This window comes from Sebastes fasciatus, chromosome 22 (assembly GCF_043250625.1).
Source record: "Sebastes fasciatus isolate fSebFas1 chromosome 22, fSebFas1.pri, whole genome shotgun sequence".
In the NCBI taxonomy this organism is placed as follows: Eukaryota; Metazoa; Chordata; class Actinopteri; order Perciformes; family Sebastidae; genus Sebastes; species Sebastes fasciatus.
Window position 1 is genome coordinate 4883672 of NC_133816.1, and position 16157 is coordinate 4899828.

The following is a 16157-nucleotide window of genomic DNA, read 5'->3' on the forward strand; positions in this document are numbered from 1 at the left end:
AAAACACCCAAACTATCCCTTTAACATAAACATTTAATTGTTACATCCAGCTGGGAACTTACAGGCCCAGGATTGTAGATGACCCGGAGGCCTGAAGCAGGAGGAGGCTGTTTCACGTGGAACCTTGCAGAGAGACGGATCAAAACAAACCACAAATAGTTACAGGTCAAAGTTTTCCCTTTGGACTTGAAGGTGGCCCACAAATCGCTTGCAACTATCCACAGCACTCATTTCTTTTCCCGACACACTAAAGGACATTTGAAACCAGTTGTAAACTAATAATTCTTTTCATTATTTCCTGGTTTTGAAGCCTACGTTTGTCTTACCTGCAGGTGTCAACACCCACATTCTTCATCGCCACGGTAACGGCCGAGGAGGTGCCCTCCCGCAGTGTGCCAAAGTCAACGCTGGACGGGAGCAGCTGGAATCCCCTCACTACGACACTCGGATCAGTCAGAGAAATAGTCCGACACCTCCTCCTCACTGGCTCTTCCACCGACAGGAACTGGAGCAGGTGACGCAGATAGAGTGATGTGTGAATACATGTGTGAACAGTATGTGTGAGTGATATAGAGAGAAGCATGTGTACAGGTACTGTAGGTGTCCGTATATGGAAAAGGAAACCATATTTTTCAAAAATAGCATGATTACACGATACTCAGGGAAAAATGGGTCACATCACTGATCATGGGTTGCGCAGCAGAAATACAGTGAATTCTTTCAACACGTTCTACAGTGGCATATCACCACCTCTAGATGTCACTTTAGGATACTTTTTACATAGATAACATATCAAACATGTTTTTGTTTTATTTTACTTTTTATTGACAAACTACAATTTTAATGTCTATAGTTCAGTGGTTCTCAAAATGTTGTTTTTGAAAGGTTAAACACCAACAAATGTGGATTGAAGCAGAATATTTTGTTAGATAAATTATTATTATTATATAATATTTTTGCATCCATCTTTTTGTAATAACCTTTGACTTTTGGACTGTGGACTGCGACAATTACAGAGACGGACTGAGCACTGCGTCGCTCGCTCTGTGTGTGTTTGAGAGAGAGTGGAAGAGAAGGTGGAAGGTAATGTTTCTGTAAGTAATTAATAATAATAATCCCAATGTCAACATTATGAATGAAGCTTTGAAGCTTCTAACTTTTCGATAGAGCATTAAAGACAACATTCGTATTAATATTATATTCTCCGCCAATAGATCCCCCTAATTGTTACACACTGGTCCTTTAAAAGTGGCTGTTGGGGTAGGAAGTTATTTCTATGGTAAGTTAAAATGTTTGTTGTAACCCGTGATTGCTCTGCACTCCCTGCCCACCTTTTGTCCTTTTTATCTCCTTTTTATTTATTTATTTTTCCTTTCCTTCTTGGTATCATCATGTTATGTGGGTGTACATGTATGTATAATAAAAAAAAAAAATGTAGCTAAATTAATATTAAAAATAAATGTAGCTATTACTTTATTAATAAAATGTGACATTTCTATGGTAACCGCACTACTCATTGGTAAAAATATAAATCTTTGCTTGCAAAATAATTTAAGACATTTGAAATATAATCAACATTTTTAGAATTCAGAAATTATATTCACTCCATTTACTCAAACACAGGTAATTTGTTGGCATAAATAACATTTTCACAATCTTTTTTTGTGAGGGAAGTTTTTACATGCAGTGATATATTGCGGAATAATATTTGTCATGTGACTGTTTGGCTACCTGTTGATTTGGTTCGCTGCGAGGTTTAGAGCCGAGGATAGAGGTTGGTAGTCTGACTTTAGTCCTCCTGAGCTTTCCGGTCACATCCACCTGGACTGACTTGCACTGCCCAGATGAACCCCTCAGACTGCTTTCACCTGGCACAGACACAAAGACACACAAAGACATGGTCATTCATCCTTACATGCCATTTAAAGTGCTAAATGCACCTAACCTGCATAACAACCAACTTAGAAATTATCTGTAAATCATATCTATTCTTGCGGAACATGATCAACACCCTCAAACAGACAAGAAAAGTAGGTTTTTCTAGTACTGTAGGTCTTAAATGGGAAAGGTTATTGTACTTTCTTGCCTGATGATGCTTTAAATAGAACTCAGACTATGCCCTCAAAATGTCCCTGAAATATTCACATGTAGTTCCTGATTGATTATGCTCTTCCCTCCCTGTGCTTCTTGCTAATCTGAAAATAGCGATTTTACTTAATTTGACACATTATTGGTAAATTTGCTGATTAGGGAATTAACTTTAATATAGCAAAACAAAGGAAGGCGGGGAACAAACCAGCGGTCTGAGGCGTGGGGTTGGTGGGTCTTTTCTCAAGCATCCTGTCACTTCTTCCTACACGACTGAGAGCAAAAAAAACAGGAGAGGTCAAGCTGTGTCGCAACAGCAAATGTTAACATAATTTAGACAAGCAATTTATGTTAACAGATGTTTTTGAGAGCAAAATCAAACACAGGAGAAAAAAAACATCCTCTTCATTACCTTGCAGATTGAGAGGGTGTTGGGTTTAAGGGTCGTGGGGCTGCAGTTACAAACACAAATACGGCATATTATATAGTATTCATGTTATTGAATAAACAGGGTTTTATGCACCTCTTACAGTTGCTTTAAAATAACAATAAATTCTGTTCAATTAAGCCTCCGTTTCTCTGTAAGGATTCCCAACAGAAACAGCCTTTAAAATGAGTTTCATCTTAGTGAATACTGACAGTATGATAACTTACTGCTCTCTTGGGGGGCATCTGTCAGGAAGGCCTCAGGACTGTCTGTCTTGGGGAACGGAGGGAGATCCATGGATAGACTCCTCATGTCTGGTGTTTGCTGTAGCAGATTCTGGAAAACAAGCGCTGTGTCTTTTGTTGTACATTGTGTATTTTTCTATGTAAAGTCAGAAATAGTGAATAACTGTGTGTTATAAAAAAAAAAATCATAATGCTGACTGTTTAAATATATTTAAATATATTGAATTGAACACATACAGTACCTGGTATAATGGAATATTTTCTGGGTGGAAAAAAGGAATAATGTTCTTCTTCCTCAGAGCCTCTCTTTGAGCCTGCTCCTCACACATCTCCTGTCTGACACACACATGCACACAGGGACAATAAATGATGAGTTGATGGCTACTAGTGCAAACACAATGTACTTGTAGCCATGGTGGTATCATCATTTACCACTTTTGTGCTTTATCTATCCTACAACCTTCTTTCAGCAGTAGCTGCTGTAGTTTTGTTAAAAATAATTCCCTTCAGAAGGAGAATCACTGCAGCAGCCGTACAGAAAATGACGGGCAAATAGCCATTTCCCTGTCGGTCGCTGGCTTAAAGAGTTGCCTGCGTGCCGTGTCCTTGAAAAATTAACATACACAATGAAAAAGAAATAAGCCAAATTTGATGAGGTTTGTCGTCCCTATCTTATATTTTTGGAGAATTGTAAACTTGGGGAAGCTTCAGAAACTTTACAGTGCTATATCCTTAGGGAATGCCGCTGTATAGTAACTCTTGAGTCTAACTATGATATCTTGCCCAGTATCTCTTTTAATGTCATAACCCTGTTTGTACGTTGTGTTTTTTGCTATTTTTTCCCCCCTTAACGAGGGGTAGCGGATGTTTGTCAAATTAAACAAATCTAAAAATCAATAAATTCATGTTTACAAAAGCCATTTCCGCAATTAACTCACACCAATGTGACTGGCAAAAATTAATCAAAATTAATTCATGTATCTCTGAAGTAAATAAGTGCCACATGCTCATTTAAAGTGGTTACTTCCCCAAACAAAAGACACAAAAGAGGATGGAAGAGTAAATCACGCCTACACAGGTGTTGACTAAGCAGCATTAAATGAGAGCTGATCTACAGGAGAATGATTATTTGAAAGCAATACAGAATGATTGAGAGCCTTACTGCATTATATTCCATATTTTTAGTATAACTTTCTGTATAACTCTGTATAAATGTTATCTCAGTGCAATAAAGAGCACCAGTAAAACTTTGAACTCGATGAAGCTACTGAATGTCAAGGTTGTCATTAGTTCTTCACGCAGAAAAACAAAATAGTGCGAGAAAGAAACCTCTATTTACCTGTACTGGTCAAGTCTTTCAGTCCACTTTGACTCCTTTCCGTCAGTAAAACTGGACAGGAGAATGGATTTAAGAGGATATTAATACATACTTATTTAAACGTACGTGGAACACTCATTTTACATTATCTATTCATGCATGCCATTTTAATCTCTCCAACCTGTCACTAGCTACTGAGGTTGTTTCTTCTGAATCATCCGACTGCTCGACCGGGTCTCCGACTCCTTGGCTGTACAGACTGGCTACGTCCACTGTGGATACACACAGAATTAATTAGAAGAAATTGTTCCGAGCCCTAAACACTAAAACTAAACTACATGTACTACTGTACTTAACTCTGACTACTAAATATTTAACTTGAAACCTTCAGTCATCTTCACAATTTAACAGAAATTAGACAATTCATTGCATGTTAATTGAGTCGTGTTTCAAACAATATTTTCATCCTCTGATAATAGCCTCCTCTAGCCCTCCAATGCACCATTATTTCTTGGTTTTGCTCAGTTTTTACTCATTATTAAACCCAATTTTATTCATACAAAAAGTGACGGGAAACATTCCAAGAAACAGATTAAAATCGAATTTGACTAATTTAAAATAGTTGCAATTAAATAGATATGCTTAATTAGTCAAAATTGAGTAAAGTAAACCTGCAAATGGAACTTTTATTTCAGTGGACTCGTAAGACAATACATGGTTCAAACACAAGCAGTCACCCACCTGAAGTCCTCTTGTCAAAGATGTGGCCGGCATCTTCCTCTGCAAAAGACTTTAAAACAGATTATTAATAATTTACATTAATATTGTGCAACATTAGTGTATTAATTATTTGTAGAATTTTCTATTTCAGTATGCAGTGGGGAAAGATCTTCATGATAACATCTTCTTGTCTGTTGTACTCGTCAAAGTGAATATCTATTGTGCATTATACTGAATTTGAGTGTGTGTGCGTGCGTGTGCATGTGCGTGTGCCTGTGCCTGTGCGTGTGCATGTGTGTGTGCGTGCATGCTGACCAGGACCAGATTGAGCAGATCACTGGCATGGACACTCTCCTCCTCAGTGCGAGGGTCTTTGGCTTTCATCTCCTCTGATCGCTGCTCCCTCTCCATCAAACTCTCTATGTATTCCTGCGGTCAAAGCCACATTTCAACGTTTTGTCAGGATCCCGCGAAATGTGACGTTGCGCTCAAAGCAGACTGCTCGACACAGTGTCAACCTTTCACAGCAGAAGTAGCGGAGCTGTGCATATTTCCATGCCTCGCTTCGCTATGCCAAAATCACTCGTATCAGAGAGGTGTCGCGTTGGTTTTGAATACGGGATGTTCTTGTCAGTCTGCCTCAGTATTTAAAAACAGACTCTGTTTAAAACCAGCTTTATTGAAAAAATAATAAATAAAGCAGTAAAACCACTTGTATTCTGACTAACTGTTTCATCGTGGAAGGTTTAATTCATCCATACAAATGCAATACCAAGGATTTGGCCCTGTATCAAACCATTTTCAACTGCTTCAAAGTGATTCAGTGCTTCAGAAAGCTTTGTTTCCCCCATCACTATCTACAGTATAAGAAATAATAAAGCCACTATATCGTTTTTACCTACTTATTTTAGCAAAAATATCACTGTTAGACCAGTTAAAGTGACCTGTTTATCTACCTTTATATACTTTACAAACTGTTACACCTCTGTATGTGTGTGTATATATATATATATATATATATACATATGTATATATATATATATACACACACACATATTATTCTCCTCTATATATACTACATTCCTGTCTACACCTCTGTATATATATTTTAGTACTTCTCATTATTACATACTACATTCCTATTTACACCTCTGTGTACATATCTTACTTCTCATGTGTGATTTCCCCTTTTATATATGCATATTTTATGAGCATTGTTGAAGGAACCTGAGACCAAAGATGTTAATTGCCAATGACTGCTTTGCTGGAATTCACATATGACAAATAAAGAACCTTGAACCTGGAACCAGTGGCTTAGGGGACCTCTTTTCTATCATTGAGTAAACTGACGAACCCCTGACTAAGTGACCTATTTTATGGATATATCATATTATATTCAATGCATAACAATATGAGTACAGAACAACTGACAAACTGCAGGAAGTTTGTGTAAAATTAGCAATTTGGATGAATTTTGAGCAGATTATTTCCTGTGAATATTGCATCAGAGATGAATTTTCCTGTTATTTTTAGGAGCTTTTAATACTATTCTCTGTATTATTATTATTTTTTTAACAATCATTTATACTTAAAAGGCTTATTTTTTGACAAACTCAGTGTTTTCTTCTCCTTGACGCTTGGCCATTGTTCTATTAGCTCTTTGGTTGCTTTAACTGCGTACTTTTCTAATGCAGGACGAGGCTGTTTAGCAGAGAGGGGAGGCTCTAAGCTTGTGTTCAGATCTTCACAGTGCCCTTATCCTGTGAGATTTTTTAAGTTTATTTCTTCAATAATAATCAATCTTAACAATAATCAAATACTGAATGACACAGTGAGCCATATGAGCACAGACATGGGTTTGTTTTACCTTCATTCGTGCGTCTACAGTATTTCTGAGTGGCGTGGTGCACGGTCGATGCTGGTACAGCTCCCTCATCTCCAGGACTTTAGGGCAGCTCCTGACAGGTTGCCGCTGTGCTGCAGAACCGCCAGACCTCTCTCTCAGAGTCAAACCGTGTCCCATGTCGGTACCAAATGGAGGACCTGGGGTCTTCTTCTGGAACAGAGAGAAAGTCACAGAGTGAAAAATGTCAGTGTTTGGCCCCGAGTGTGTTGTTTGCCTGCGTGTAATGTGTTCACACCTCTACCTCTGTTCTAGGGAAGTCATGCCAGCTGCGGTTTCTGAGGTTGGGAGGGGTAATGTCAGGGTTCTGTTTCCCTAGAAACCACTGGGACCAAACGCTCTGGTGGCTGGGCTTTAGGATGGTAATGCCAGACCCATCTGAAACAGTCACAAACTTCACATTATTTTCTGAAGATTCAGATGGCTTTCCCTACCTTTATTCCTCTTTTGATAGATAATAAAATGAGAAAAAAGCGCTCAACTTGAGTTACTTATTAACGACATATAATGGAAAAATATTGTGCTTTCAACTAAGATATGGCTAGATCAAATAATGAAACTGCTGTAGTTGAATCAGCCGCTCTAAAATTCTATTTTATCAGTATAATGTTTCTTGATTTTGAAGCAACAGGGCACCTTGTGTGTCTGGCAGTGGTTCCTTCAGCAGCGCTATGGCCGGGTCAGAGTACGCCTGGTAGAGCAGTTCCTCTACGGTTTGAGAGCTCAGTAGTTCGGTACTTGAGCCATCTTCATGCACCAGAAACAGCCTGGAACAAAAGATGATGCTTACAGAGTTTCTGTGACGTTGCCATCCACAGCAGCGGTACCACGCTAATGTTTAAATATTGTCTCATTACTGCTGACTTTGTATTCATGCAGAACAAATATTATTTTGTACACACAGCAACATTAAGAGAGAAAAAAACCCGACAATACAGCTCAAAACTATTTTCAGTTTCCTGTATTAAACATAGACTGTATAGAAAGATGGAGGACATGACAGCTCCCAAAAAGCGAAGCCAAAACATCTGGATTGCCCCTTGGTGGCTGGCTGCAGTATAGGTCATAAAGCCCGCCCCCTCCATGTTAGTGGACAGAGGGAGGAAGCGGAGATGCACCGTCCTTCTCTATATACAGTCTATGGTATTAAACAATAACAAATCAAAAGTGCAGTACATATGGATAAAGGCCCACCTGGGACAATGATCTCTGTATTTTATATTAATTCTGGACATTTCTCTGTACTCCTCCTCCTCCTCCTCCTCCTCCTCCTCCTCCTCCTGTTCAAGTGTGCTCGGAGCAGGGCTGCAGTTCAACACTGATACCTGTCCATCTTCCATCACCTGTAACACACACACAAAGTTCAGAGAATATTTAATGATTGAAATGATTTATTTATCACCACAGAATCTGACACTGATGGTTTTTTTTAGATGTTTTACAGTGACTTTTCTTTTTTTTACATAACTGGCTGTCTCAACACCTCGCCACGAACACTAACCCGTCTTCTAATAATCCTAACCTGGAAGTGGTTCCCGTCGGGGTCTGTAACGTCACAGGCCACTTTATCTGTATGACTCATGGCGTAGCTTCCTGGGTGGTTTGTGGGGGGGCCACCCTTTGGACTGGGGGTTATGAGTGGGTCAGATGAGTACACACACTTCCCATCAGTTTGGATCTCCAGGAGCCCCACGCTGGATGGGAACACCTTGGATGCACAAGCATACACACACAAACACACACACACACGTAGGTAAATAGACAAATGTGTATTTGTATACACAAATATATACAAATATATCTATTGTATATATAATAACTTGAAACTTAGATGTGATTTGCTGTAAACCACCCACCTGATAGGCTCCTTGGTTGTCCCCAGTGATGACAGTTCCATCTGCTAAAAAGAGGTGAGCTGTGTGTCGCTCTGGGTACATCACCACAGTGGCGCAGCCCTCCTTCTCCACCAACACCACCTGCTCTTTGGTAGACACGCTCCCCTTATCGCTCTCCTGTGCACTCCTCGTACCATTCTCAGCATCTTCTGCAATCTCCTCACCATTCTTATACACACTGCTTTCTCTTTCATGCTCACACTCGCTCAACTCTGTACAAGCAGCCTCCGTGTCACATTCTTTCCCTCCACCGTCCCCGCTAATCTCGTCTCCATTGTCACAAGTATCCTGGGTGTGGACGTTCTCATTAATGCTGTCCGCACAGCGCGTGACACACACACACTCGGTGCAGCCGCATTCACATTCAGAAGTTGATTTGAGGGACACACTCTCAGGCTGCTCCCCTGGAAAGTTAACAGACACAAGGACTCAGGTCAGATAACTTAATTCAAAGATTAAGTGCATGTTTGCGCTACGTCAGGACATGTGCAGATCTGACTGTATCGTTGCTGTGTGTGCATGTGAGCACAAGTATTTACCACAGTGTGTATGCACTTTATGCCGGTTACCTGTGTGCAGCAGTATGTATTGCGGTGTGCTCAGTGGTCTGTCTTGGTAGAGAGTGGTGATCCTGGTTCCGTCTGCATGTTCTGCACTTAGAGATCCGTCTGGGTGGTGGATCGAAACCACCAGATCCTCCCGGCTCAGCATCACCTGATGCAGCAACACAAGCCAAGCTAAAGAGGCTACTCCCAGCAGAATGGGACCAAATCCCATCATTTTTGAGACTCTAATCATAAACTTTGAGATGCTCAGACAGGGACGAAATTTTGAAACGTTAACACCATTGTCAAATGAATTGTGAAACCTTGAAAACAACTTAAATAACTGATATAGTGGAGACACCTGGTAACCTATGTACTGTCAGGAGTGATACTGCACTCTTACCTCATGGGTGATGGGGTCTGTAGCCTTGAAGGCGAGGAGAGGCGTGGTGGGTAAGTGCTTGTGTGTGGTCCCCACAGTGCAGATGCGAGCTCCAGATGGAGTCGTAGTTAACCAACACCCTCTCTGAGCACCATCCTGCTCTGTATAGACAAAACACACAAAAACAGTTTGACGCACAGCTGACACGGCGCACCACTCAAAGTGATACTTTAAAGAACGGTGTGTAAGATTTAGCGGCATCCAGTGGTGTGGTTGCAGATTGCAACCAACTGAGTACTCATCCCTTTTCAAACTGCGGTAACGTGAGACGCCGAGTGCCATTCTTACCATAATATCACTTCTTTAGGAGCAATGAAAGTGAGACGGCGGCTGTGAAAGGCTCTATCTGGAGCTCTCTCTAGAGCCTCTCTAGAGCCTGCTCTCTCTAGAGCCTTTCACAGTTTGGTTTGTCCGTTCTGTGCTACTGTAGAAAAATTGCGGACTCCATGAAGAGGACCTGCTCCCTATGTAGATATGAGGGGCTCATTCTAAGCTAATGAAAACACGACTCTTAGTTTCAAGTGATTATACACTAATGAAAAACATAGTTATGAATATTTTATTCCATTTCTGCTAATAGATCCCCCGAAATGTTCCACGCTGTTCCTTTAATCGTCCTCACAGCAGGGGGCTCACCATGTTCATTAGAAGGTGTTTTGTATTCAGCGGTGCTGCACTCTTACCTTTCTCGCTGTCCTCGGTTTCCTCCTCAACCTCGGAATCAGGAACCCATACGGGACCAGAATCCTGGCTGAAACTGACTGAGCCATCTGCATGCAGAACCTGCAGTACACAAGGTATTTGTGTGTGTGTGTGTGTGTGTGTCATAAGAGTTAGTCCCCATTTTTTGAGTAAGAAGTCATACATTTGCTGGTATGCGTGCCCCTACAGTATATATATATGAACATGTGTGTACAGAGTGTTTACCTCTGTGGACCCATCTCTCATGTATCGGATCACGGCTCCCTGGCTGGTGACGATGCGGGACAGTTCTTTGGAGAGGGAAGGGTCCTGACGCTGCCCTACAGCTCCCTGACCATGAAGAGGAAAGCCTTGTTTCACCAACATACCCTGCTCTTCTGAGGACACTCCTTGACACACAAACACACACAAATTATGTAATAAATAACTGAGAATGAGTTATACATGGGAATATAGCAGTTATGGAATATCATGCTCAAATTTCATAGAGGGTATAACTTTCTGTCTGCAGCTAGATTCCATTTCAGGCGATTGTTATGCTGACTTCAAAGTAACACATGCAAATTTATAAAACTACACTTGTGAGCATTGGTGCAGTTTGAACTTTAAGATTGGGGGTTCACAAAAGAAAATATAGAGGGAATGTAATGTATTGGGACATAGTGAATATTGCACCCGCCAAACAGAATGTGACGCGAGCAAGCGTCAGTGACAAAATGAGTTTGATTGCGATGTTTTCTACTGGAATGTCATAACTGGCCATGACCGACGAAACGCTGCGCAGCGTGCCGTTTTGGGCTGAACTTTAGTCTGACGCCCTGTTTCTATTTATTCTTGTTGCTCGCTTTGAAAGAGCAGCAACGGACGAGGAACGGCCGATTCATGAAGTTGAAATGAAGAGTTATAAACGATACCTCCACATTTTACTACAAACACCTAAGTAAGGGAGCAGTTGGCTGGAGGGAGATCTCCAGGAGATCGCCTGAAAGTCATTTTCAGTAAATATCCCAGTATAAAACTTGTGTTTTCTGTTTAAAACACACAAACGTCGGAAGAGGCCAAGTACTACTCACCCATCTTTTAAGTGGTCACGTCTCCAGTTTAATCTCGAGCGCACAGCTCATAGGTACGTGGTTTGTTTAAACTTTAAATGACGTAACAGAATATTTAATGGTGTGTGGACAGAGAGCGTCTGATGTAATTAGGCTATAAGTAAATAAAAAGACCACAAATCTATCTTCTTATCTTGTTGGTTTCTTATTCAGCCAAGAAGACACAACGTCAATATTATTCATCATTACAATAAATTATTAGTTCTGTGTTATTATAAAAAAAATATAGATGCATTTCTAGGGGGTTCAGTGAGCCCCCTGAACCAACGCAAACAGCACCAGCACTTGTGAGGATACACACACCTGTGTATGAGTGTGTGTATATAAATTCCAGAGAAAGTGCATCACTGACCTTGTGCATCCTCTCGCAGAAACTGAAGCAGCAGGCCATTAGGAACAGACAGGTTGAGACTGTTGAATGGACTTGATAGCAATGCTGGCTGGCCTTCACACACCTCAGACTACACAAAATCATACACAAAAATTAACATACACATATGGTATGAGCAATACACTAATAATAGTAATATTAACATCACAAGTAGCTCAAAAGTACAGGTACCTTTGGCCCAAGATGTTTTTTACTATTTCATATTGAGGTTTGAGAGCAATTTAACAATATGTTTATGGTTAAAATGTTGTGTATGTACGCATGTAAAGTGGGGGAAATAAGTATTAAACATATTTCCAAAGCAACTATTCACATGAAACTTGTACTAGACATTGGTATTAACTCAATAAAAATACACAGATAAAGAAGTTGTAACAATCTGATCCGCTCATAGCCATCCTTGGAATGGCAATCTCCTTATCTTATATAAGTTTAAAAAAAAAAGTGTTTTGTTTGGAAAGGTGATTGCAAAAAAGTTAATCTTGCGAGAATGGAAAATGGAGTCTGTACCCACGTATGATTTGTGGTTGAGAGAAATAGCAAAGACATTACATCTGGAGAGACTGAGATTTTATAGTGAAGATAGAGGAGGAGTGTTTGATAAGATCTGGGACCCTGGACTGAATTCTTTCAGGGTGAGGACTAGTATGTTGTGTCCAATGTAAAGCACCTTGCTGTGTGCCTTTTTTTTTACTATGTATATACACTTTCATCATTTTTAAAGAAAAACTGCTTTGCATTTAATTTAATTATGACTGTGGTTATTGTTATTACCTAGGATGTGCCGTTTGCATTTGTGTTTTGTTTGTTTTTATTCCTGCTATGCTCTCAAAAATAATATACATATTAAAAAAAAGAAAATGTAACATTCCAATCTATAAAAAAGTTATGTGCAATAAAGTGGAATGAAACAGGAAAAATATTGAACATGAATACTTAGTGGCAAAGCCTTTGTTAGAATACTTATTTCCCCCACTGTATTCATTTGCGTATGTGGAACCTGGGACTCTGGAGGTCCGGTGTCGCCGGCTGGACTGTGTGTCCTTGAGGGAACTGAATCCAGGTCTATCCCCTTGGAGTCCTGGGTGGAGGAGGACAGAGGGATGGGGACGAAGGTGGAGGTCTCTGGGGCCCCTTGCTCTGTTTCCTGGGGACTCACTAGAACATCACCAAACAGGAACACAGTTAATACTGCTTGCACTGTGAGGACATTTTAACCTTGTTTAATTCAGACATAATAATAAGACTATTCAGAGCACGGAGATGGACCAGTCTATAAGCATATATAATCTGTTTTCAAATTTAAAGGTGCAATGTGTAGGATATGGCGACATCTAGCGGTGAGGTTGCAGATTGCAACCAACTGAAAAAATTTCAGTGTTTTGACTGCAGTTGGTCTGTAGAAACGTTGGGCCTGGCTGCTATTCGATCTTCCGGGGTTTGTAGCAGGCTCAGTTTTAAAGGCAGAGTGAAGATACTGGCATCATATGAAACTAAAAGAACCTAAGAAATCCATTGGTACCAACTATGTCACACTTGGTATGTCACGAAGAACACTAAATAACACTACAAACTTAAGCTGGAGGAAAAACTGGCACATGACCATTTTCAAAGGGGTCCCTTGACCTCTGACCTCCAGATATGTGAATGAAAATGGGTTCTATGGGTACCCACGAGTCTCCCCTTTACAGACATGCCCACTTTATGATAATCACATGCAGTTTGGGGCAAGTCATAGTCAAGTCAGCACACTGACACACTGACAGCTGTTGTTGCCTGTTGGGCTGCAGTTTGCCATGTTATGATTTGAGCATATTTGTCATTGTTTTGTCTTGTTAACAGATTTCCAATACTAATTATATATATACATTTGCATAAAGCAGCATATTTGCCCACTCCCATGTTGATAAGAGTATTAAATACTTGACAAATCTCCCTTTAAGGTACATTTTGAATGGATAAAACTATGGACTATAATGCGATTAAATATTTTAATCAATTGAGAGTCTTAATACTTATTAATATTATATTCCATTTTGGCTGATAGATCCCCTAAATGCTGCATTTTTTTAAGTAAAAATTGAAATATTGAAATACAAATTAAAACTTCACAAACGGCTGAAAATCTTGTGTGTTCATGTGTCTTAAGGGCAATACCTCTGTATTCTCCTGTGGGACCATAGAAACTGTATGAGAGGTGGATTCCATTGTCCAACACTGCTGACAGGGAGCCCTGCTTCTCTCTTTTCACCTCCACAGACTCTGACACTGAAAAGGACACACACACAGAACCACTTGTTCATCAGTATTATCCATTAATGACATTAAAATGTTGCAAGGATGGATGAAAAGAATCCTAAAATGACGAAACAGGCCCTCAGGACACAGGGCGCTGCTTAATGCCTGCAGTATTATCAGCATCTTTACCTTTAAATTCTTTTTTTTTGTCACTTGTTTCTTTGTCTTGGGGCTGCAGGGGAGGTTTTTCTGGACGAACAACAACTTGGTTGATGTGTGTGTAGAAACGATGCCCATCCTTCTTCACAGCCACTTTCATTAGGCTGGAACCTGGAGCGATTACAGTAGAAAATGCATGGGCGCATGTGGAAAATCACCGCTAGGCATCAGTGATGAATAGCTGAGCTGCACATTGCTTTTCATGAACAACCTGACTTACAGTGACTGACTTTCCCAATTACACAGCACAACAAATACATGTTGTGCTTTAGACGCAGATTTACCTTCAACATAGCTGACATTGTCCACAGTGATGTGTCCGCCGTCTGAAGGGAAAAGGTACTGGCAACGACCTGACACGTGGATCAACTGTCCATCCATGTTGTAGCCTATGAAACCCTACACATCACACACACGTTAAGTGTTGTTATGATTATTTTTCAGCATCCCTCTGTGTTTCAGACAGACAGAACTGATCATCTACAATGTATATTCTGCTGTTTATTTTCAGTGTGCCCTCACATTGCAGGGCTCCTCTGTCGGATGCGGTTCCTCATTTTCCACCACAGGGGGCGCTGTGGTAGTAATGGGGTCAGTGGAAGTCTTGGGTGAGCCGTCTGCTGTCTCTGCTCTGCTCTTCTCGTCGCGAGGCGAAGTTTTACGTTTCTTATTGTCCGTCGACGTGGCCTCCTCCTTTTGCTGCTTGTCACTCTGTGAATTCTCCTTCTTTGATTTCTTGACCACCTCCTCCTTCAGCTGCTCCTGCTCCAACTTCCAGGCCTGTAACACATTAATATACACTGCAGTCATTGCTGTACCAGTGCTGACCTGTCCATGAATGCATATATAATGAAATATAGTGTAGTAAGGCTCTCCGTCATTCTGTATTGCTTTCAAATATTTATTCTCCTGTAGATAAACTTTTCTCATTTATTGTTATCCCGTCTCAACCTATATCTATGGTAATAACAACCAATTTGACCCAACATTCTCTGTCAGAACATTCAGCAAGCATCTAGCGTTTCAACTTAATTGTTTTGAATCTGAACCATCACAGAATTCACTACCTACTTCTTCTTCTCCTTTGGTTTTGCTGGCAGACTACTTTACAAGGAATACTGGATATTAAACCTGTTTAAATAAAGCCCTTTAAACCTGTAATTGTTTGTCCCCCATCTCTAACAGACAAATCTGCAAAATCTAAAGATTTCAGAAAACAATAATAATAGGCCATGTAATTAACCCTCAGAGTTAGACCCGTTTTAGGGAAAATAGCAGGTCAGCAGTATATATATAAATTGTGAAAGTGTATAAAGGCTTAGAACATTATGATGGAGGTATATGCTCTATTATGCCTCATAAGTTGTTGCAGCAATTTTGGGGTTGCACAAAACTGCAATCAATTAACAACACAAAACAATGACAAATATGCTCAAATCATAACATGACAAACTGCTGCCCAACAGGCAACAACAGCTGTCAGTGTGTCAGTGTGCTGACTTGACTATGAATGGCCCCAAACTGCATGTGATTATTATAAAGTGGGCATGTCTGTAAAGGGGAGACTCGTGGGTACCCATAGAACCCATTTTCATTCAAATATCTTGAGGTCAGAGGTCAAGTGATGCCTTTGAAAATGACTATACCAGTTTCTCAAAATTTAGCCTAACTTAAGCGTTATTTAGCCCCCTTCCCGACAAGCTAGTATGACAGGATTGGTACAAATGGATTCCTTAGGTTTTGTAGTATTTTATGGGTGCTGAGTTGAAATTTAGGTGTGTTTAAGCACCCCTAAAAACAGTCTAAAATCGCCACTGGATCAGGTTTAATTTAGCTGTCCCTCCAGATTTCTGTAAAGGGTCCAAAGAGTCCAACACAGAGCCGACTGTGAAAGTGAATGTTTCAGTTGGTA

At 40.3% G+C, this 16157-nt stretch overlaps 1 protein-coding gene across 8 annotated transcripts in view; it reads right to left on the reverse strand.

The window, feature by feature from the left end:
* LOC141760220 (sperm-associated antigen 17-like) overlaps positions 1-16157 on the reverse strand; it is a 35003-nt gene that overhangs the window by 2005 nt on the left and 16841 nt on the right. For 5 of the 8 annotated variants that reach the window (XM_074622847.1, XM_074622848.1, XM_074622846.1 and 2 more), the window contains 27 exons: positions 14768-15025; positions 14530-14644; positions 14216-14356; positions 13946-14056; positions 12765-12946; positions 11750-11858; positions 10511-10674; positions 10267-10366; positions 9545-9684; positions 9166-9310; positions 8558-9000; positions 8224-8409; positions 7896-8044; positions 7338-7468; positions 6946-7079; positions 6666-6854; positions 5114-5227; positions 4820-4868; positions 4260-4350; positions 4100-4150; positions 3003-3096; positions 2743-2851; positions 2501-2540; positions 2297-2361; positions 1732-1868; positions 327-505; positions 63-123 (listed from right to left, as the gene is read on the reverse strand). In XM_074622847.1, the coding sequence (XP_074478948.1) occupies positions 63-123; positions 327-505; positions 1732-1868; positions 2297-2361; positions 2501-2540; positions 2743-2851; positions 3003-3096; positions 4100-4150; positions 4260-4350; positions 4820-4868; positions 5114-5227; positions 6666-6854; positions 6946-7079; positions 7338-7468; positions 7896-8044; positions 8224-8409; positions 8558-9000; positions 9166-9310; positions 9545-9684; positions 10267-10366; positions 10511-10674; positions 11750-11858; positions 12765-12946; positions 13946-14056; positions 14216-14356; positions 14530-14644; positions 14768-15025 (3687 nt within the window). The remainder of the gene's footprint in view (positions 1-62; positions 124-326; positions 506-1731; positions 1869-2296; positions 2362-2500; positions 2541-2742; positions 2852-3002; positions 3097-4099; positions 4151-4259; positions 4351-4819; positions 4869-5113; positions 5228-6665; positions 6855-6945; positions 7080-7337; positions 7469-7895; positions 8045-8223; positions 8410-8557; positions 9001-9165; positions 9311-9544; positions 9685-10266; positions 10367-10510; positions 10675-11749; positions 11859-12764; positions 12947-13945; positions 14057-14215; positions 14357-14529; positions 14645-14767; positions 15026-16157) is intronic. The other 3 variants (XM_074622850.1, XM_074622849.1, XM_074622851.1) reach the window with 3 other exon arrangements.